Consider the following 24,105-nt stretch of genomic DNA (forward strand, 5'->3'; position numbering starts at 1 on the left):
TGAGAGATCATTTTTCCATATTTATTTTGCATGTGATCTAGTTCTAATGTTAACATTATTCTCAATTATTCTAGATTTTTACCACTAAAGGATATAGGTTCTCTGCATGAACCTACTCTATCTCTTGTTAATTTTAAATCCCTTAGACTTGAGGACTTACAAATTTATATAGTCTGCTCTCATAACATGACTTGCTTAATTTTGGTGAATCTGTACCATACCACTTCTAAAGCAATATATCTTTCGTGAGGTCTGTGCCCTAAATTAAATGTAATTTACATGGGAATCATTAGTTCCACATGTTACATTCCATCCACCTTCCCTTGAAATAGAAGGTCACATTCCTAATTACTTTTTGCACTATTGCACCAACTTCAGGGATTTGAATATGTTGACCCAAATCTGAATGCACCTTCATAGTTCCTAGGCTCCCAATATTGAGAACATTACTTTCTCAAATCTAAAATAAGAAACCTCTCACTAACCCAGGATAGATTAACATTTTGTTATTTGTTCTCAATTAAAATTGTAATCAACTCAATTGGATAGCCGTATTCAGTTTTATGAGGCAAATCCCCTGTTTTCACTATAATACACACGCTCTGTCATGGTATCGCTAAATGAATTTAATAAGGAATACTTTTACGTTGATGGATAATAAATTATACAGTTACGTAGTTACTCAAATTGTCCAAAGCAATTGTTTTCAATGCAGAAAAAAAGTCACATTGTTAACTCACCTCTGCCAGGAAGCAATGGGTTGAATGGTCTTCTAATGGAGTTTGGCCTACAGTGAGAACAGAAATAAGTAATTGCAATCTTGACACTATATACAGTTTAATGACTGACTATAGTTTGTTAAAGAACTGGTAGCACTTTGTCCTATTGAAGAATTACATACTTGAAACAGTTTTCCTCATAGATACTATTCCAGATCTTCCATGCTTCTGGACCTTTATAGCCTGTGTAACGTTCAGGGTTGAGAAGCAAATCTACATATTCAGCGTCTGGACAGTGTTCATCTGAGGGACAAAAGTTATATTTCATTCCAAGAATTTATTCTTCTTCAATTTAGAGCAGTTTCTCTCAAGAGTCATTTGGCATTGGACAATGCTATTCAACTCCATGACAGGACAGTTTGACCTGTACGTTTCATGAAACATATCAACTTAAGTCAACAAAATCTGCAACTTTATCCCTGTGTGTGCCTGTAGTAGAGAAAGATGCACAAAGGATAATGCAATAATTTGCTGACTTTGCTTCAGTAGAATGCTATCTTTCATGTTTGAAGTCTATTGAATAGTAGTCCCTGCTGGGCTTTGCTAAGTCACATGGAGCCTTCAATTCTATAAGATGTCAATGTAGTCATTCATTATACATGTCTATAATGCCATCAGTTTCTTTCATTGGATGAATAAGGACAAATTACTGCAGATGCTGGCAATCCGAAATTTAAACAAACAGCGAACACTGGAGAAACCTAGCAGGACTAGCAGCATCTGTTGAGAAAGAAACAGTGTTAATGTTTGATTTTGAAATGGTAGTAATATTCCAACAAAGCTCAATGCAAGGAGCAACAATATTTTTCTGCTTAGGAATCTTACAACCCTAGGACTCAACATGGAATTCAACAACTTCATAGCATGATTACACGTCTTACATTTCAATTAGAACATTAGCAAATTTGCTGATGATGCTAAGCTGGGTGGCAGGGTGAAATGTGAGGAGGATGTTAGGAGATTACAGGGTGACCTGGACAGGTTAGGTGAGTGGTCAGATGATTGGCAGAAGCATTTTAATGTGGATAAATGTATGGTTATCCACTTTGGTGGCAAGAACAGGAAGGCAGATTACTACCTAAATGGAATCAAATTAGGTAAAGGGGCAGTACAAAGAGATCTGGATATTCTTGTACACCAGTCAATGAAGGTAAGCATGCAGGTACAGCAGATAGTGAAGAAGGATAATAGCATGCTGGCCTTCATAACAAGAGGGATTGAGAATAGAAGCAAAGAGGTTCTTCTGCAGCTGTACAGGGCCCTGGTGAGACCACACCTGGAGTATTGTGTGCAGTTCTGGTCTCCCAATTTGAGGAAAGACATTCTGGCTATTGAGGGAGTGCAGCGTAGATTCACGAGGTCAATTCCTGGAATGGCGGGACTACCTTACGCTGAAAGACTGGAGCGACTGGGCTTGTATACCTTTGAGGCAAAAACAATGACTGAAGATGCTGGAAACCAGATTCTGGATCAGTGGTGCTGGAAGAACACAGCAATTCAGGCAGCATCCGACGAGCAACAAAATCGACGTTTCGGGCAAAAGCCCTTCATCAGGAATAAAGGCAGAGAGCCTGAAGCATGGAGAGATAAGCTAGAGGAGGGTGGGGGTGGGGAGAAAGTAGCATAGAGTACAATAGGGGAGGAGATGAAGGTGATAGGTCAGGGAGGAGAGGGTGGAGTGGATAGGTGGAAAAGGAGCTAGGTCAAGGGGACAGTGTGGAGCTGGAAGTTTGAAACTTTAATGAGGTGGGGGAAGGGGAAATGAGGAAGCTGTTGAAGTCCACATTGATGCCCTGGGGTTGAAGTGTTCCGAGGTGGAAGATAAAGCGTTCTTCCTCCAGGCGTCTGGTGGTGAGGGAGCGGCGGTGAAGGAGGCCCAGGACCTCCATGTCCTTGGCAGAGTGGGTGGGGGAGTTGAAAGGTTGGGCCACGGGGCGGTTTGGTTGATTGGTGCGGGTGTCTCGGAGATGTTCCCTAAAGCGCTCTGCTAGGAGGCGCCCAGTCTCTCAATGTAGAGGAGACCGCATCGGGAGCAATGGATACAATAAATGATATTAGTGGATGTGCAGGTAAAACTTTGATGGATGTGGAAGGCTTCTTTAGGGCCTTGGATAGAGGTGAGGGAGCAGGTGTGGGCACAGGTTTTACAGTTCCTGCGGTGGCAGGGGAAAGTGCCAGGATGGGAGGGTGGGTTGTAGGGGTGCGTGGACCTGACCAGGTAGTCACGGAGGGAACGGTCTATGCGGAAGGTGGAAAGGGGTGGTGAGGGAAATATATCCCTGGTGGTGGGGTCTTTTTGGATGTGGCGGTAAAAGTTGGCGGATGATTTGGTTTATGCGGAGGTTTGTAGGGTGGAAGGTAAGCACCAGGGGCGTTCTGTCCTTGTTGCGGTTGGAGGGGTGGGGTCTGAGGGCAGAGGTGCGGGATGTGGACGAGATGCGTTGGAGGGCATCTTTAACCACGTGGGAAGGGAAATTGCGGTCTCTAAAGAATGAGGCCATCTGGTGTGTTCTATGGTGGAACTGGTACTCCTGGGAGCAGATCCGGCAGAGGCGGAGGAATTGGGAATACGGGATGGCATTTTTGCACGAGTTAGGGTGGGAAGAGGTGTAATCCAGGTAGCTGTGGGAGTCGGTGGGTTTGTAAAAAATGTCAGTGTCAAGTCGGTCGTCATTAATGGAGATGGAGAGGTCCAGGAAGGGGAGGGAGGTGTCAGAGATGGTCCAGGTAAATTTAAGGTCAGGGTGGAATGTGTTGGTGAAGTTGATGAATTGCTCAACCTCCTCGCGGAAGCACGAGGTGGCGCCAATGTAGAGGTCGAGGGCAGGTAATAGGCCAGTGCGGGGTGTCCAGGTGGATGCAGTGTGTTGGAGGTGGGTGAAGGGGTCCTCGGAAGGTGGGCGGGAGTCCTGATTGTACAAGTAAGCTCAGAGACTGAGGCGACGGAAGAAGTGTTCGATGTCACGGCGTGTATTAAATTCATTGATGCTTGGACAGAGGGGGATGAAGGGGAGTCCTTTGCTGAGGACTGATCGTTCGTCCTCAGTGAGTAGGAGGTCTGGAGGGATGGTGAAAACTCGGCAGGGCTGGGAGCTAGGATCTGGTGTGGTGTGGAGCTGGGAGTGGGAGCGGAGCCAGTACCTGGAGTGGTTGTGATGGTGGGGGGAATGGGGGTGGAGGCATGAGCAGGGGTAGTGTTCCCCTCGGGGTTCTGGGGGGTGGGGATAGTGACAGTGGGGTCTGTGGGGGGGCGTGTCAGCAGAATGCAGGTGAGTGGCGCTGGTGGGGTCGGAAGTAGTGGCAGACACGGCAGTAGGGGTGGCGGAAGTCACTGAGCGTGTGGCATCGGCGATGATGTGAGGGCCGGAAGTGGCTGTGGGAGTGGCCATGATGGGGTCGGAAGTGACATCATCAATCAGCGTGGGGGTGGTAGCTGCATCAGCCGCATGGCTAATGGTGTTTCCGAGGCCAGGGGAATCTTCTGGAATGTTTGAGGAGCGCTGGTTATGGATGTGGGTGGATAAAAGTTTGTTGTACTTACAGTTTTTGATGTTTGAGGTGGAATTGAAATACTGTTTGTTGAGAGTATGAATTCTCCTGAGGATGTAGTCCAGAGTGGGTCCTTTGCAATTCTGAGAGAGTGTGGCCCTCAGCTGAGGCAGGGCAGACTATAGAGAGGTTAGGTGCCAGCGCATTGCTGCAAGCGTGGAGCGGAGGATCTTGAAAGAGAACTGTTGCTGGTGTTTTTGAATCTGTATTCTATACTGTTTGTCCTGTTTGGGTCCAAACTCTGCTGGTTTAAAGTTGGTCCAGAATCAATGTGGGATGAGTTGGTTACGGAGGCATGCACTGAGGAAGCAAATGTGGCTGTGGTACCGAGTTTGTTTCACGACATGGTTGAAGAGCTTCAGGGCAGAGGAAATGACCTGGGAGTTGCAGTGGGAGAGGGACTCCCTGAGATTTTTGTAGAGAGAGGAGGAAAACTTTAAGGCAGGCATCCTTGCAAGAGGATTCGCAGTAGGGTTAAAATCAACGAGGTAAAAACAATGACTGCAGATGCTGGAAACCAGATTCTGGATCAGTGGTGCTGGAAGAGCACAGCAATTCAGGCAGCATCCGACGAGCAGCAAAATCGACGTTTCGGGCAAAAGCCCTTCATCAGGAATAAAGGCAGAGAGCCTGAAGCGTGGAGAGATAAGCTGGAGAAGGGTGGGGGTGGGGAGAAAGTAGCATAGAGTACAATAGGTGAGTGGGGAGGAGATGAAGGTGATAGGTCAGGGAGGAGAGGGTGGAGTGGATAGGTGGAAAAGGAGCTAGGCAGGTCGGACAAGTCCGGACAGGTCAAGGGGACAGTGTGGAGCTGGAAGTTTGAAACTAGGATGAGGTGGGGGAAGGCGAAATGAGGAAGCTGTTGAAGTCCACATTGATGCCCTGAGGTTGAAGTGTTCCGAGGCGGAAGATGAGGCGTTTAGAAGACTGAGAGGTTATCTGATTGAGACACATTAAGATTATTAAAGGATTGGACACTCTGGAAGCAGGAAACATGTTTCCGCTGATCGGTGACTGCCGAACCAGAGGACACAGCTTAAAAATACAGGGTCGACCATTTAGGACAGAGATGAGGAGAAACTTTTTCACCCAGAGAGTGGTGGCTGTGTGGAATGCTCTGCCCCAGAGGGCAGTGGCGGCCCAGTCTCTGGATTCATTTAAGAAAGAGTTGGATAGAGCTCTCGAGGATAGTGGAATCAAGGGTTATGGGGATAAAGCAGGAACAGGATACTGATTAAGGATGATCAGCCATGATCATATTGAATGGTGGTGCAGGCTCGAAGGGCAGAATGGCCTACTCCTGCACCTATTGTCGATTGAATTCCCCTGCCCAAGTCTTGTTCTGTTTTGTCCACATTGCTGTCAGCAGAATGGATCAATTTTTCTGTTTTCCACACCTATCATTCACACCTACTTAACATCTCCTTCTCTCTTTTACTACTATTACCATAACCCTATACGTTTTGCTCTAATTTGGAGACACTGGTGTTGGACTGGAGTCTACACAACCACCTGATGAAGTTGTTCTCCACAACCACCTGATGAAGGAGCAGAACTCCTAAAGCTAGTGCTTCCAAATAAACCTGTTGGACTATAACCTAGTGTTGTGTGATTTTTAACTTTTTGCTCTAGGCATCCTCACCGTTCACTCCTCATCCACTCTGTCAACAGTGTGAAAACCATTGTATTCCAGCTCCTTCAGTTCTGAAGCATCATTTTGACTTGAAACCTTAACTTTGTTTCTCTCTCCACAGATGCTACCAGACCTGCTGAGTTTCTCTCTTTTTATTTATAACTGGATGGGAAAGCTGTGGATCTCCACTATAAAACTGTCTTAAAACAACTTCTCACACTCAAATGGAACGGAGTTTCTGTTTTTTGTCATCAGAATAGGGTTCTAGCTTATGGAGTGGTAGAGAGTAAGTGACTATGAATGATTACAGCTAGGAATAGGTCATTGGATCTGCAAGGTCCATGCTAGTCCTAAGTAAATTACCAAGTTCTAATGGGGTATGCTCTCAGTCACGCTAGCCATCTACATTAGAAATTTTACTGTGGTCATTATTTAAATTGTAAATAGTTGATGATGTCAGTGCATGATACAAAAAGCAATGAAATCAGACAATCCTGTGTGAACGCATAATAAATACAAACACTTATTTCAAAGGTTAATGATAAGGTCTCACCATCAACTTCACAGAAGTTGTCTGTAGAATCATCATGTCTGTTCCAGTCCAATACTGCTTGTTTTGTTTCTTCACTAAAATAATAAAAAATGTTTAAACTAATTAAGTAGTAATCACTCAATGTAGATAACGGCCCCCACTTTAAGTAAATTGTGAGCATTGTGCGGGCATGTATCAAGACAGATAGCAACTCATCAGCACTTCTGTTGCACTTGGCCCAAGAGATTTTAACACACAGGCCTCATCTACATTCTCACATGCTTCCTGAGTCCAGTCCGAGGTTTCAGCTGGTGGTTCAGAGTGGGATTTTGGATATCAAGGACCGAAGAAACAGCTGTGTTGACCCTGCAAAGTCCTCCTCTCTAACACCTAGGGGCTAGTGCCAAAATTGAGAGAGCTGTCTCACAGACTAGTCAAGCAATAACCTGACACAGTCACAATCACAGAAATGTTACAGACACCACCACCACCATCCGCAGATATGTCCTGTCCCATCAGCAAGACTGATCCAGCAGAGGTGGCGACAGAGTGGTATACAGTTGGGAAGGAGTCGACCTGGGAGTCCTCAACATTACCTCTAGGCATCACGAAGTCTCATGGTTTCAGGTTAAACATGGGCAAGGAATTATTATTACATACCATTCTCCCTCGGCTGATGAATCAATATTCCTCCATACTGAACATCACTTGGAAGAAGCAGTGAGAATGGCAAGAGGACAAAACTTCCTTTGGGTAGGGGATTTAAATGTCCACCACCAAGAGTGGTTTGGCAGTAGTGCTACTGATCAAGCTGGTCAGGTCCTAAAGGACATAACTGCTAGACTGGATCTGCAACAGCTAGTGAAGGAACCAACAAGAGGAAAAGACATACTTGCCCAGGTATATCCTGTCCTTAAAAAGCAAGACAAGTTCAACCCAGCCAATTACCACTCCATCAGTTGACTCTCGATCATCAGTAAAGTGATGGAAGGTGTCATCAACAGTGCTGTCAAGTAGCACTTGCTCAGCAATAACCTGCTCAGTGACACCTAATTTGGGCTCTGCCAGGGCCACCCAGCTTCTGACCTTATTACAGCCTTGGTTCAAACATGGACAAAGGAGCTGAATTCCAGAGGTGAGGTGAGAGTGACAGCCCTTGACATCAAGGCTGCATTCAACCGAGAGTGGAATCTAGTAAAACTGGAATCAATGAGTACCAGGGGACATACCTGGCACATAGGAAGATGGTTGTGGAAGAAACCAAAGAAGTAATATTTTACCTCTGGTTTCAGCTACTCTAGTCACTGGGTTGCCTGTTGACACCTGGGGTTAAAAACTGCAGTGAAGCCCTATCCCAATCACAGTCTGAGCTCCATGTGATAGAGTGCTTAAAACAGCAAGTCATAACCACAGCCCAAAGGTTGGCAACCTGTCTGATGGGATTAAGCTCGGCCATTTTAACTGTATGTTCTTCCAGTTTCTTCCTGACAGTCAGGATTATAAACATTCCCAATATCACAAAGGCAGTATTTTTTTAAGATCAAGCTGCAAAAAAATGTTATCCATGCAACAGAGAGACAGTGGAATTTAATGATGCTTGATCCTGTGTCATTTCAATTACCTCAATGAATTGTTGACAGCACCAAGCTTCTCAGCCTTTTCACAGTCACGGTCATGTTGGGAAATCACATTTGCTTCCATTGTATACTAGAAGTTCACAGAATTAAACCAGTCAATGTTTTTTTTTAATACATGCACCATAGCGTCGGTAACTGCATTACAAAAGCAACCAAAAATAATTTTCCCAAAATTCATTGTGTACTATATATTGAAAGGAATTTCATTTTTTTTTGTATAAAGTAGTAGCAGACAGTTCCAGTAACTTGGAGAGGGAAAGATGTGTGAGAGTATGTAAATGGAGATGTGGTTTTTAAATTTGGGTCTTATTTGTGGGAGAGTCAAGAAAAAGTGGAAAGATTGTAGGAGCATGGGAGAAGGACAGGCAGGAGGTACTGCTGGGTCCAACAGAGACTGTGGGCTCAGGAAGTAAGGGCAATGATCTTGATACGTCAGGTGAAATAGGAGTGGAGTGAACGGATAGGATAAATAATAAAAAGGGGAATGATCATGATTGCTTGTGAACTGTTATTAACTACATAAAGCATGTACTTGAAATCTTATTGTAAAGAACAACTCAAATTTCAACAATACAAATAGGTAATGCAAGAATATCAAACAGTCCACCAATATTACACATCTGCTTGTTTATAATATTCACCAGTGTGTGTAGTTCTGAAATAAAATGCTAGTTGTAAAGGATTTAGTTAAATAGCACACTGCAGAGCCAAGGGAGAAAGATGTGACAGAACAGAAATTCAAGCTTTGACCTTATGATTTGAGGCCCCATCTGGATCCCTGAATAACACTATTGTCCTGTTGATTATTCCTAATAATTAATATAACATTTCTTGTCTGAAAGGTTCTTGGTTAGTCTGGTAGTTTCAACCTTTTACAGAAAAAAATACATTTACTCCTTAAATTCTTCATAATTAATTGTCTTAACCAATGTATAAAACATGTTTAGAATAAAAATATGAAACTAAGAGTTTTAAATCAGACAGTAATTCATGCATCCATTTAAATACTAGCACGTGCACCATGAATTAAATTTTGCAAATGTCATACCTTTAAACTTTCTGATCTAATTCCTGCTGGTATTTCATTCTGCAGAAAAAAAACATTGTGAAATAACTTAAATGGAAAAACGTATCATTTGAATACACCACGAGATACCATTAAGGATTAATCTAATTAGCTCCTATTTTAGAATCATAGAGAGCTACAGCATAGGAAAAGGCCCTTCAGCCCATAACATCCGTGCCAGATGGAAACAATCACCTAACTATTCTAATCCCAATTTCCAGCAAACTATCCAATGGCATCACAAGTGGACATTTAAACACTTCTTAAATGTTTGGACGGTTTCTGCCTCTAGCATCCTTACAGACTGTTTCAGATTCCCACCATTGAGTGAATAAAAAACATTTCCTCACAGCTCCTCTAAACCTTTTGTCCTTACTTTAAATCTATGTCCCCAGTTAATGATACTTTCTTTAAGAGTAAAGTTCCTTCCTGTCTATCCTATTTACACCCCTCATAATTCATTACATCTCAGTAAAATCACCGCCCCACCCCTCAATCTCCTTTGCTCGAAGGAAAATAAAATAACTCGAGTCAGACCAATCTATTTTCATAACTAATACTTTCCAGCCCAGGCAACATCCTGGTAAATCTTCTCTGCACTCTACCCAACGCTATGACACCCCACCCACAATGTGGATTCCTGCACACAATACCATAGTTGTGGCTGAACCAACATTCTCTGCAGTTCCAGCAAATACTCTCTGCTTTTAAACTTGCTTGACTTTATTAGCCAAGGTACCATAAACCTTTTTAACCACTTTATCCACCTGTTCTGATTCCTTAAGGCATCAGTGTACACGCATCATTCATTAGGTTTGTTCTGCCCAAGTGCATCACCTCACATTTATCTGGATTGAATTCCATTTGTCACTGATCAGCCCACCATATTCTCCTGTAATCTGAGGGTAGCCTCCTCATTATTTACCACCTCACCGATTTTTCTATCATCCACAAACTTAAATGATTAATCCTCCTATAATTCATGTCTGAATCATTTACTTAAATCAGAAATAGCAAGGTCCCCAACACTGACTCCTGGGGATCCAACTGGACACAGACCTCCAGTTGGAAAAACACCCCTCAACAATCATCCTCTGCCTCCTTCCACTAAGCCAGTTGTGTATTCAATTTGTCAAATTTGCTCGGATTCCAGTGGCGCTTATTTTTGCTATCAGTCTCCCACATGGGATCTTATCAAAAGACTTGCTGAAATCCAAGTAGACAATGTCAAAAGCATTGCCCTCATTTACATACCTGGTCATTTCTTCAAAAAATTCAATCAAATTGGCCAGACACGACCACCCCTAAACAAAACTATGCTCATGGTTCTCGAATACGCCTTGCCTCTCCAAATGCAGATTAATCCTGTCCCTCTGAATTGCTTCCAATACTTTCTCCACCTCTGAGGTTAGATTGATTAGATTAGATTAGATTACATTACATTACAGTGTAGAAACAGGCCCTTCGGCCCAACAAGTCCACACCGACCCGCCGAAGCGCAACCAACTCATACCCCTACATTTACCCCTTACCTAACACGACGGGCAATTTAGCATGGCCAATTCACCTGACCTGCACATCTTTGGACTGTGGGAGGAAACCGGAGCACCCGGAGGAAACCCACGCAGACACGGGGAGAACGTGCAAACTCCACACAGTCAATCATCTCAGGCAGGAATTGAACCCGGGTCTCTGGTGCTGTGAGGCAACAGTGCTAACCACTGTGCCACCGTGCCGCCCACTTGACTAGCCTATTGTTTCCTGGTTTATCCCAATCTGCCTTGAACTGAATAACACTAACACATTGGTTTTCCTACATTCCTCTGGCACCTCTCCTGTGGCCAGAGAGGAATTGAAAATTTTTGCAAGTGCCCCTATTATTCCTTCCCTGCCTCACTGAACAATCTGACATTCATTTTATCTGTCCCTGGATATTTCTCTACTCTCAAGCCTGCCAGGTCACTCAAAACCTCCTCTCAGTCTACACTAATTTCTTTAAGTGTATCACAGACCTTCTCCCTGGCTTCCATACCCATATAGTCTCTCTCACTAGTGGTAGAATGCTTTTTTTACCTAAAACTAAACCATTTAATGAATAAATAATTATATGGTATTACTGCTCCCTGTCCTTATTTCTTTTAAAAATTTACCTCTATCCACATTCCCTCCTCCCTGTATTTTGGTTTATAAAAGAAATGATGATCTTACGGGCTCACAAGGTTGAACAGCACAATCTCTCAGACCACAGTGACTACTATCTGACCAGAACGGACAAGGCTTCTTTAAATTCACCTGTAAAGATTGAAGTGAACAGTTTAAACAAATCTGAGAATCATAGTACATAACCAACACAGATAAATACAGAAGAAGATATAACAACATACCTTGTAATATCTGAAGTAATCACTTTCTAGCAGTTCTTGTATTTTGGGAAATAGCTTCTTGTTATTAAAGTCTTGAATAGTTTCAATATCACAAGTGCAATCGTCGAGGCATCCTGTTAGCTACAGTTAAAGAGTTTAAATTATCATCCTTGCAGTGTCCTGTAAACTGACTAAATCTTAGATCCTTTGCAAATATGCAGAGAATAGACTACTTTTATCACATTGTTTTCTGAAGCAAAATTGTTCAAAACTGGCACTGAGCAAATTAAATCTCTATTGTGCAACACAATTGTACTGAGTTGAATTACAATACTACCCGTAAATCTTGTTCAATAGCATAAGGGGCTCCCTACAGGGCAACAAGATGAAAAATACATTGCTGGAAAAGTAAGCTGATAGTTCAGACAGCACACTGAGGGCAAAATGACATTTCCATCAATCATTAAGAGTTTCAGTGCTGCCATATAAAATAGAGAAACAAGGGAACCATGCCATTTGAGCCTAAAGGCAGTTTCACTATTCAATAAGATCATGCTGATCTGTGACCCAATTCTTTTGCTCCACATTCCTCAATATCTTTTGTTTATCAAAAATCAATCTCAAATTTAGAATCAACAATTGACCTAGCATCAACTGCATTTGCAGGCAAGAGTTCCAATTTTCTATCACATTTTGGATGCAAAACCATTTCCTAATTTCAGTCCTGAAACATCTGGCTCAAAATTGTAAATGTGTTCCTTAATTCCTGGCTCCAGCAGAAACAGTTTCTCTTTCTCCACCTTATTGATTCACCTTAATATCTTTAAAACTTTGACTCACTTTCACCTTTCAAAATTCCAGAGAATATAATCCCTGGGTTTGTATTAAAAGGAAACTGTTTCTATACATAATCATAGTCAGATTTTTAATTGTAAATGTACATCCTCGTTACAGGTTGCTGCAGATATGACACTTGCCATTTTGCTTCAAGAACCGAATGCCTGAGCTTCACAATATCCCTCAAAGCATAGCTTTCATGGTTTTTAAGGAATTGCCTGACTAAATGAATGCTTCGTAATAGCACAATGCTAGATTTCTCAACAGTAATTGATGAGAAAAAAAGACAAATATTTCTGTTGCAACAAAAATGTTATATCCATTCTCTAGTGGGTAAATCTCTGTTTTTATGAACATTTTAATTTCCTTTGTGCAAAACCCATATTAGATTGAAGAGGAAGGGATTAAGAGAAGGATCACATGTTGCACAATAACCATGGAATTTGCTAACATGACACTCCAATTCCATAGGACAGAATGGACATGGATACTTTGGTTTACTTCCCTTTATTGGTCAGAGCATTGAGCCTTGGAGTTGGGAGAACATGTTGCGGCTGTACAGGACTTTGGTTAAGCCACTTTTAGAATATTGTCTGCCATTCTGGTCTCCCTTGTATAGGAAGGATGTTGTGAACTTGAAAGGATTCAGAAATGATTTACAATGATGTTGCCAGGGTTGGAGGATTTGAGCTATAGGGAGAGGCTAAATAGACTGGAGCTGTTTTCCCCGGAGAGTCAGAGGGTGAGGGGTGACCTTACAGAGGTTTATAAAATCATAAAGGGACATAGATATGGTAAATAGACAAGTTCTTTTCCCTGAGGTTGGAGAATCCAGAACTAGAGGGCATAGGATTAGGGTGAGAGGGGAAACATTTAAAAGGGACCTAAGGGGCAATTTTTTCACACAAAGGGTGGTCCAGGTATGAAATGAGCTGCCAAAGGAAGTGGTGGAGGCTGGTACAATTACAACATTTAAAATACATCTGGATGGGTACATGAATGGGAAGGGTTTAGAGGGATACGGGCCAAGTGCTGGCAAATGGAACTGGATTAGTTTAGAGTATATGGTCGGCATGGACAAATTTGGACTGAAGGATCTGTTACCGTGCTGTACATCTCTATGACCCTAAGAACATAAACTCCATGTCAAAAGTGCAAATAAAGAATAATGAAAGATTGACATACAGGTTTATTGATGTAAATTATATTTCCTGTCAAAACAAAACTTGAAAGTTTAATAAGGGGAACATTTTCACATCACATCTGACCAGATGTCTGTTAACTGACTCCAAAAGCCCAATTTTAATTTTACAGTGAATGGACTTTAACTGAGTCAAGGTCAGGCCCTCAGATTATCAATTCTACAATAAAAATCAATGGGCAGGTAATTTACTTCATGGATTCAATTTTATGGAGTGCCACAGTCTCTGCCCAGTCCAGCCACAATTCCAATAGCTGTTCTGTAACAATTTAAAACAATTAAATTCTGTAGCCCCCATCTCATTAGCAAGTCCCAGCTTGAAGAGCACTGGCCAATCCAACTGACTGCCAGCTCTAGTCCCAACAGTACCGAAAATGTGTTTCTGGAAAAGCGCAGCAGGTCAGGCAGCATCCAAGGAACAGGAGAATCGACGTTTCGGGCACGAGCCCTTCTTCAGGAAGCCTGTCTCCAGCAGGCTAAGATAAAAGGTAGGGAGGAGGGACTTGGGGGAGGGGCGTTGGAAATGCGATAGGTGGAAGGAGGTCAAGGTGAGGGTGATAGGCCGGAGTGGGGGTGGGGGCGGAGAGGTCAGGAAGAAGATTGCAGGTTAGGAAGGCGGTGCTGAGTTTGAGGGATTTGACGGAGACAAGATGGGGGGAGGGGAAATGAGGAAACTGGAGAAATCGGAGTTCATCCCTTGTGGTTGGAGGGTTCCTAGGCGGAAGATGAGGTGCTCTTCCTCCAACCATCTTGTTGCCATGGTCTGGCGATGGGGGAGTCCAAGGACCTGCATGTCCTTGGTGGAGTGGGAGGGGGAGTTGAAGTGTTGAGCCACGGGGTGGTTGGGTTGGTTGGTGCGGGTGTCCCAGAGGTGTTCTCTGAAACGTTCCGCAAGTAGGCGGCCTGTCTCCCCAATATAGAGGAGGCCACATCGGGTGCAGCGGATGCAATAAATAATGTGTATGGAGGTGCAGGTGAATTTGTGGCAGATATGGAAGGATCCCTTGGGGCCTTGGAGGGAAGTAAGGGGGGAGGTGTGGGCGCAAGTTTTGCATTTCTTGCGGTTGCAGGGGAAGGTGCCGGGAGTGGAGGTTGGGTTGGTGGGGGGTGTGGACCTGACGAGGGAGTCACGGAGGGAGTGGTCTTTTCGGAACGCTGATAGCGGAGGGGAGGGAAATATATCCCTGGTGGTGGGGTCCGTTTGGAGGTGGCGGAAATGACGACGGATGATACGCTGTATATGGAGGTTGGTGGGGTGGTAGGTGAGGACCAGTGGGGTTCTGTCCTGGTGGCGATTGGAGGGGCGGGGCTCAAGGGTGGAGGAGTGGGAAGTGGAGGAGATGTGGTGGAGGGCATCGTCGATCACGTCTGGGGGGAAATTGCGGTCTTTGACGAAGGAGGCCATCTGGGTTGTACGGTATTGGAACTGGTCCTCCTGGGAGCAGATGCGGCGGAGATGAAGGAATTGGGAATATGGGATGGTGTTTTTATAGGGGGCAGGGTGGGAGGAGGTGTGGTATAGGTAGCTGTGGGAGTCGGTCGGTTTATAGTAAATGTCCGTGTTGATTCGGTCGCCCGAGATAGAAATGGAAAGGTCTAGGAAGGGGAGGGAGGAGTCTGAGACGGTCCAGGTGAATTTGAGGTCAGGGTGGAAGGTGTTGGTGAAGTGGATGAACTGTTCAACCTCCTCATGGGAGCACGAGGCAGTGCCGATACCGTCATCGATGCAGTGGAGGAAAAGGTGGGGGGTGGTGCCAGTGTAGCTGTGGAAGATGGATGTTCCATACTGGGAGTGCAGGTAATTCCAACATGCTTAGTAGCTTTAGGTAGTTTGATTGCTTGACAAGTGGGGTGCGAATTAGTTTCAAGAAGTTAAAGCTTCCAGACTTCCTGCAATGACAGGGACCTCCCATCGTAGGTGAAATACCAACAGTGCCAGATGAATGTAATTATTGACCACTTAAAGGCCTCAATAGGCCCAAAGATGGGCTAGTAACCTGACACCTTCAAATGGGCCAACTGGGCTAGTTTAAAACAGCCCAATGACTTATCAATGCATCTCAGGCAACAAATCACACAGGTGTCCCCAGAACTACAGAAAGGGAAGCTCTTAATCCACTACAAGTGATCTACGTTATAACCTGAAGACAGACAGTCTAATTATGGCTAATAGACTACTTAAAATTGTATGATTTTTCAAAACGATATCAGTATTTGAACTCCTGCTGTTCATAACATATGTCAGTGATTTGAAGTTGGGGACCAAATGCAGTACTTCCAAATTTGTGGATGATGCAAAGCTAAGTGGGAATGTGTGTTGTCAGGAAGATGTAAAGTAGCTTTAGGCGGATTTAGACAAGTTTTGCGAACTGGCAAGAACTCAGTAGGTAGAATTTAATATGGAAAAATATGATGTTATCCACTTCAATAGGAGAAAGAGTTGCAGAGTATTGCTTAAATAGTAAGAAATTGGAAAGTGTAGATGTACAAAAGGACCTGGGTGCCCTTATTAATGTCACTGAAGGCTGACATGCAAGTGTCATGCGCTATTAAGTCATAAATGTTATGGTAAATGTTACTGCAAGAGTCTTTGACTATGGGTGTAGTGAAGTAGAGCTTGGTTAAGCTGCACCTGGAATATGTTGTGCAGTTTTAGTCTCCTTATCTTGATATTATTGCCATCGTGGGAGTGCAGTGAAGTTTCATCAGACTTGATCCCAGAATGGCAGTACTGTCCTATGGAGAAAAAGTTGGAAAATGGACCCTTTATTCTCTAGAAGAGAATTCTAATCGAAGAATGAGGGGTGATGTCATTTAAACATACGACATACTGAAAGGAATACCGGGTAGATGCAGGTAACATTTTCCCCAGATTGAGTATTCTGGAAACAGGGGATATAATTTCAAGATAGTGGGGTATACCATTTAGGTCAGAAATTAGGAGATTTTTTTCTTAAACTCAGCTGGTTGTGAACCTTTGGAATTCTCTACCACAGAGGGCTGTGGAAGCTCAGTCTTTTCATATGTTTAAAGTAGAAATTGATAGATTTCTGAATAGTAAGGGCATAGAGGGTTTGGGGATGGGGTGGCTAAAAGCCATTGAGGTGCTTTGTGGTCATGATTATCTTAAATGGTGGGGCAGGCTTAATGTGCTGAATGGCCTACTCTTTTTCATAAGTCCTCATGTTTGTAAATTTGTGTTACATTTCAACAGATAAATGTACCATGATCAGCATGTCCAGGTATATCCACTTTTCCCAGGATAATAATATTTTCATTAGATTTGCTAAAATATGCATTTGCAATTTAGTTTTTAAAAACTCATTTATGTGATACCTCAGTTGAAAAGAGCCTTTGAACTAATTCTAATTCTCCCTTCAACAATTTTGTTGTGATTGTATTGTAAAGAACATGTCCTTTTTATTTTTCTGTCTTTTTCAAATAGTGAACAGAAATGAGAAAATAACTTAAAAACCAAGGATTGCTGCACTTTGGAAAGCAAGGAACCTAACTCTCATTGTAAGCATCATTTTGCTTACAATACAGTAAACAGCTCGAGGCCGTGAGAAAAAGATGGAGAGAAGCCTTCAGACCTCCACCAGCTCAAGAGCTCTGAGCTCCGATCACTGAACTACTTTCCCAGTTTTCCCTCCATCCATAACATCCATGTCTTGTTTTCCTTGCCTGTGTGTATAAGGGGGAGTTTATAAGGCATTAGAATTTTAATTTGTTGCAAGGCGATGGTTCGTAGTTGTTCGTAGCTATTCTCTAATTATTTATGAAAAATAATTAATTTTAAGTACAGGAAGCTGATCTGTGCATTCGAACAACTTGGTCTAAAAGGGAATTCTGCATCCTTTTTAAAAATCTTTAACTTTTGTGACAATTGTGGGTATAGCAGAGCTAGAATTCCAACATTCTAATTCACAGAGGCATGACAATATTTTATCATGCAAAAACACAGAATTCTGATTAAAATCAATATGTAGATAAACTGAGACTGAGAACCCACAGCTTCATAATCACAGGCTGGATTTCTGTCACTTCCATATTCACTGTCAGAGCTTATCCTTATTAATATGGTTTAGGAGTTCATCGCCACCCAATATACTCCATATGAAACATTATACAATCAAAGAAAAGTCTGTATTTTGTAAAAAGAATGATTATTATAATTTTCAAATATGCTATGGGGGTGGCATGATGGCTCAGTGGTTAGCACTGCTGACTCACAGGGACCTGGGTTCAATTCCTGCTGAAACATCGATTCTCCTGCTCCTTGGATGCTGCCTGACCTGCTTGCTTTCCCAGCAACACACACTCGACTCTGATCTGCAGTCCTCACTTCCTCCTAGTTGATTTTAACCTTACTGTTAAGCCTCTTCCAAGGATGCTTACCTTGAGGAAGTTCTCCTCCTCCCTCTTCAAAGATCTCCGTAGGTACCTTTTATATCTTACCCCTCTCACCCTGAACTATCTGGAATCTCCAAGTTCTAAGTCTAGCCATAGTGTTTATGAGGAGAAAGAGAAGTTACGTTTTGATCTCATTAATGCAATTTTAGGATCAAGAAGCAAGTTGCTTTATACAAATGTTGATATTGTAGTGCAAATCTGGAATCAGGGCTCTGCCTTAGTGACGACAAGTAATTGCATTTATATAATGCCTTTAATTCAGTACAATATCCCAACATCAAACAAAACACTGCAGGTGCCAGGGATCAGCATTAAAAACAAAGTGAAAAACTGAGGAGATTTGGCAACAACTGTGGAGAGGGAAACAAAGGTAATGTTTTGAATCCAACTAACTTTCCAAATGAAGGGGACTGGCAGAACAGCATTATTTTACACTTTTTATTATAAAACATCTCAGCATGGCTCAGGGGTGATTATCAGACAAAAAAAGGCACCAGGTAACATTAAAAAACCAATAAATATTATTTCAACGTCATTCACTCAGAGTCAATAAGTCATAGAGGTGTATAGCACGAGAACAGACCCTTCAGTCCAACCCGTCCGTGCCGACCAGATATCCCAACCGGATCTAGTCCCACCTGCCAGCACTTGGCCCATTTTCCTCCAAACCCTTCCTATTCATATACCCATCCAGATGTGTTTTAAATACTGCAAATGTACTAGCCTCCACCACTTCCTCTGGTAGCTCATTCCATACACATACCACCCTCTGCATGAAAAAATGTTTTAGGTCTTTTTTATATTTTTCCCCTCTCACCCTAAACCTATGCCCTCTAGTTCTGGATTCCCCCACCTCAGGGAAAAGACTTTGTCTATTTATCCTATCCATGCCCCTCATGATTTTATAAACCTCTTTAAGGTCACCCCTCAGCTTCTGATACTCCATGGAAAATTGCCCTCGCCTCTCCCTGTAGCTCAAATCCTCCAACTCTGGCAACATCTTTGTAAATCTTTTCAGAACCCTTTCAAGTTTCACAACATCCTTCCAATAGGAAGAAGACCAGAATTGCACGCAATATTCCAACAGTGGCCTAACCAACATCCTGTACAGCTGCAACATGACCTCCCAACTCCTGTACTCGATACTCTGAATCAATTTAGTTCAAGGCAGAACCCAGATTTAGTTATGATTCTAGTTCATGATCACAATCTAGTGTCTCATACTAAATAGGTCTGGTCTGGATATTCAAAGATAGAACTGGATAAGGCGGTGATGCTTTCTCCGCAGGGAGAAAGTGAGGACTGCAGATGCAGGAGATCAGTCAAAACGTGTGGCGCTGAAAAAGCACAGCAGGTCAGACAGCATCCGAGGAGCAGGAGCGTCGACGTTTCCCGTAGAAGCTCTTCATCAGGAAGAGTTTGGGACTCATGCCCCCTCCACAGTTACATGTTCTGAATATTCCCATACAAGTTCCCCTCATCCAAGCAGTTAGTAACTTCAGAAGAAGTGGGCATAAAAAATGACAACACTTCTACATGCAAGTTCAGTTGAATATCTGCAATCCTATGGGTAGGGATGAAATTTTCTAGCTTGACTTAGTGACTCACTGACTTCAACGTGCATCAGATAATTATGAACCAAAGGAAATTTAACTTACCATGGTTGGAAAGATGTTTGTTAATTTGTAAAAGTCCTCACACAGACACACCCTCTGATTAATAAGCAGAGTTGTGGTTAATGCTTGGTGACCTTTTCTTTTCTCGCCTCGACTCTGACCCGATACAATAGCTTTCTCATTCCGCATTGACTACGTGCTCAATCAACCGTTCACGTCTCAGACAGGGGCGAGCTGGCATCTTGCACAAAGCAACATCAGATACGCGGTACCTAGCGCATCCAAACTTAGAAACAGCATCAAGTATAAAAGAAGGTGGCCTTGCTCTGCACCAGACATACCCCACTGTTATTAGCACTCTATTTGGGGGACATCGCTAGACTTAATGTCCTACATGGTTCTCATAAATGTGAGGGGGAGGGGAGGTTTACACACGCAACAAAGTAACTATGTTTTACACAGTTCAGATAAACCCTCACATATTCACATGAAATTATCAACAAAGATCCACCGTGTGTTACCTGATAGGAACATTTTTGTTCATCCACCTGCCCCTTTAAAGTCTGATGCTGTTTACACCGGGCTGAAAGTACACAAGAAAACAGCAAAAGGACCAGTGTCAACATGATAAGAAACACTTAATCTCGCCTTATACGATCAAATAAGCTGCTCCGATCCAAATTCTACAAAAGATAATTGAACAAACTCGACTCATTGAAAGTTGGCTGGTAAAGAGAAGTCCCGCCTTCTTGTAAATTTCACGTTGCTTCCTGGTCTGGTGCGTAACATCAAACTCGCACGTCGCCACATTGCAAATACCTGGCAAGGATAGGGTCTTTGCGTGTGTTTGATTTATTTAAAGGTATGCAGTCTGATGTATTGTATAACACATAAAGACTCGCATACTGTTCTATACAGAAAATTGTATTTTTTTATGGCATGACTGTTGAGTATTTTAGCGTCAGTAACCCCAATTCCGCCTTGGACTGAACTGATTGGTTTCCAAAGAATGACGTTGAAATAAGGTTTATTGGCACAGACTGCACAACATGTTTGTCCTCAAATTAGTAGACTACGTTTTGCAACTGTACTTCTTTAATTACAAGATTTCAGATTATTCTTTCACCAAAGAGTGTAACAGAATCAAGAATTGTCTCACATATTGATGCCAAAGTTTAACAACAGTCACAGGGATATAATGCAAATTATGTAAACAGTCTGGCTATCTCATTTGTTTATATCGTAGAAGTCTCCAAATCAAGTCTGACTGGGAACTATTTCCCCCGAGTAGAAAAGGCAAGTGTACATGCAATGGATTCATTATTAATTGAGAAATAAACATTCTATTTATTTTCTCGAAATTTTAACTACAATAATTTCAGCATCTATCACTAAAGAAAATTAATCGAGGGATATGGGTTAGGCTGACAAAGTCGGTGGTTATTGCCCTTTCCTAATTGCTCAGAGGACAGGAAAGAGTCAGTTAGGTTTAAGTGGATCTGGAGTCACATGTAGACAAGACCAGCTAAAGGTGACAGATTTCGGAGACATTTTTTACTACAGTCTTGTTCTAAGACAATGTCCCTATTTAGGATTCAAATTATGGAGCAACATTTTTGCTTTTGTTATCTTGACCAGGATTCAAATGTTATCATCTTCTTTACCTATGGAATAACTGATCGCATATTCTTTTAATTCACTTGCCAGCTGTTCTTAAACGTCTTCACTCAACTGTAATGAATCTTCATGTTTTCACTTTTAGAACAAAGAATAAAGTTGTAATAAATAATTGTTTCTATTATTCTGCTAGATTCAACCAATTCCATAATCTCTTCCAGTAAGCTGGTAGAGATTGACCAGAGAATTGTACACATTGGAACCAACAATACAAGGGAAAAGGATGAGACTCTGAAGGGAAAATATAGAGAGTTAGGCAGGAATTTAAAAAAGGAGGTCCTCAAGACTAGTAATATCTGGATTACTCCTGGTGCTACGAGCTAGTGAGGGTAGGAATAGGAAAATAGAACAGATGAATGCGTGGCGGAGGAGCTGGTGTATGGTAAGGATTCACATTTTTTAGATCATTGGAATCTCTTCTGGGATAGAAGTGACCTGTATAAGAAGGATGGATTGTGTCTGAATTGGAAGGGTACTGACATACTGGTAGGAAGATTTGCTAGAGCTGCTCGGGAGGATTTAAACTAGCAAGGTTGGGGATGGGGGTGGGCCCAGGGAGATAGTGAGGAAAGAGATCAATCTGAGACTGGTACAGTTGAGAAAAGAAGCGAGTCAAACAGTCAGGGCAGACAGGGACAAAGTAGGACTAATAAATTAAACTGCATTTATTTTGAAGTGAGAGATGGCATGGAGCAGGGTGACACGAGGCACACGGACACACAAGATGTCTGCTGAGCCATCAGTTGGCCACTTGACACATAAGGAGAAAGTGAGGTGCAGATGCTGGAGATCAGAGCTGAAAATGTGTTGCTGGAAAAACGCAGCAGGTCAGGCAGCATCCAAGGAGCAGGAAAATCAGCGTTTCGGGCATGAGCCCTTCTTTAGGAATCCCCGAAATATCGATTCTCCTGCTCCTTGGATGCTGCCTGACCTGCTGCACTTTTCCAGCAACTCATTTTCAGCACTTGACACATAAGTTGGTCGCCGGACCACAATATGCAGAGCAAATACACTGTCTGGGGCCACCAGAAGGCCAGCACAATGCACTCACAACCTACTTAGTTAGTTTAAGGCAGGTGGGTGAGAGAATACACATGAGTAGCGTATACTGCCTGCTGAAGTGTCTGGGTCCAGCCAACACCTTTTATGGAAATGCTAACAGCTTGGTATGGACCCAGTACAGAGTGCTAATAGCCAGGGCTGCAGTAACCGTCCTTCTCAGGAAGAGCAATTAGCAGTCATTATTAGACCATTCTCTCGCTTTCTCCCTGTAACCCTTGATCATTTTGACAATCAAGAAACTATCTATCCCTCTTGTCTTAAATACGCTTAATGAGCTGTCCCCCACAGCCTTCTGTGGCAATAAATTCCATTGATTCACCACTCTCTGGCTGAGGAAGTTTCTCCTTACCTCCATTCTAAAGGGTCCTCCCCTTAGTCTGTGCCCTCAAGTCCCAGTCTCTCCTGCCAATGGAAACATTTTCCCAACATCCACTCTGTTCAGGCCATTCAATACTCTGTAAGTTTCAATCAGATCCCCCCTCATCCTTCTAAACTCCATTGAGTATACACCCAGAGTCCTCAAACGTTCCTCATATGTTAAGCCTTTCATTCCTGGGATCATTCTCTTGAACATCCTCTGGATCTGCTCTAGAGCCAGTACATCCTTCCTGAGGTATCGGGTCCAAAATTGCGCACAATGTGATCTGACATTTATAAAGCCTCAGAAGTACATCCCTGCTTTTATATTCAAGTCGTCTCAAAATAAAAGCCAATATTATATTTGCCTTCCTAACTACCGATTCAATCTGCAAGGTTACCTCAAGTAAATCCTGGACTAGAACTCCCAAGTCCCTTTGCACTTCAGATTTCTGAATTTTCTCCCCAATCAGAAATGCCCCTATTCCCCCTACCGAAGTCATGACCTCACACTTTCCCACATTGTATTCTATCTGCCACTTCTTTGCCCACTGTCCTAACTTGTCTAATCTTTTCTGTGGCCTCCCCACCTCTTCAATACTACCTGTCCCTCTACTTATCAGTGGCTCAGTGGTTAGCACTGCTGCCTCACAACACCAGGGTCCCTGGTTCAATTCCAGCCTCGGATGACTGTCTTTGTGGAGTTTGCATGTTCTCCCCATGTCTGCGTGGATTTCCTCCGGATGCTCTGGTTTCCTCCCACAATCCAAAGATGTGTGGGCCAGGTGAATTGGCCATGCTAAATTGCCCATAGTGTTAGTTGCATTAGTCGGAGGGGATTGGGTCAGGGTGGGTTACTCTTCAGAGGGTCGGTGTGGACTGGTTGGGCCGAAGGGCCTGTTTCCACACTGTAGGGAATCTAATCTAAATCTGCAAATATAGCTAGAATGCTCTCAGTTCCTTCATACAGATCATTAATGCATAAAGTGAAAAGCTGTGGTCCCAATAGTTGGGACCACTGAACCTTCTGGAACACCACTTGTCACAGGCTGCCACCCTGAGAAGGATCCTTTTATCCCCACTGTCTGCTTTCTGGCAGACAGCTTTTAACACCATGGGCTCTTATCTCACTCAGCAGCCTTCTGTGAGGCACCTTGTCAAAGGCCTTCTGGAAGTCCAGGTAGATAACATCCATTGAGTCTAACCTGCTCATTACCTCCTCAAAGAATTCTAACAGATTTGTCAGGCATGACCTCCATTTGATGAAACTATGCTGACTCCGCCCTAAGTATTTACCAAGTATTCAGAAATCTCATCCTTCACAATGGACTCCAAAATCATACCAACAGCTGAGGTCAGGCTAATCGGCCTGTAATTTTGCAT

At 43.0% G+C, this 24,105-nt stretch overlaps 2 protein-coding genes across 2 annotated transcripts in view; one reads left to right on the forward strand and one right to left on the reverse strand.

Annotated features, from left to right (window-relative positions):
- The window catches only part of gpr137c (G protein-coupled receptor 137c), an 82,843-nt gene extending 76,645 nt beyond the window's left edge, over positions 1-6,198 (forward strand). Inside the window, exon 6 of the mRNA XM_087989859.1 lies at positions 6,083-6,198. Coding sequence (XP_087845985.1) covers positions 6,083-6,166 — 84 coding nt within the window. The 3' untranslated portion in view covers positions 6,167-6,198. The remainder of the gene's footprint in view (positions 1-6,082) is intronic.
- ero1a (endoplasmic reticulum oxidoreductase 1 alpha) overlaps positions 1-20,621 on the reverse strand; it is a 40,504-nt gene extending 19,883 nt beyond the window's left edge. The window contains exons 1-8 of the mRNA XM_043697656.2: positions 20,148-20,621; positions 11,581-11,700; positions 11,405-11,488; positions 9,179-9,217; positions 8,115-8,200; positions 6,515-6,588; positions 902-1,022; positions 741-787 (exon numbers count right to left, since the gene is read on the reverse strand). Of these exons, the coding sequence (XP_043553591.1) occupies positions 741-787; positions 902-1,022; positions 6,515-6,588; positions 8,115-8,200; positions 9,179-9,217; positions 11,405-11,488; positions 11,581-11,700; positions 20,148-20,252 (676 nt within the window). The 5' untranslated portion in view covers positions 20,253-20,621. The remainder of the gene's footprint in view (positions 1-740; positions 788-901; positions 1,023-6,514; positions 6,589-8,114; positions 8,201-9,178; positions 9,218-11,404; positions 11,489-11,580; positions 11,701-20,147) is intronic.
- Between the last annotated feature and the right edge of the window lie 3,484 nt (positions 20,622-24,105).

Source organism: Chiloscyllium plagiosum, unplaced genomic scaffold, assembly GCF_037043375.1.
Source record: "Chiloscyllium plagiosum isolate Xiang-an unplaced genomic scaffold, Cpla_swu_hap1 HiC_scaffold_8, whole genome shotgun sequence".
Taxonomy (NCBI): domain Eukaryota; kingdom Metazoa; phylum Chordata; class Chondrichthyes; order Orectolobiformes; family Hemiscylliidae; genus Chiloscyllium; species Chiloscyllium plagiosum.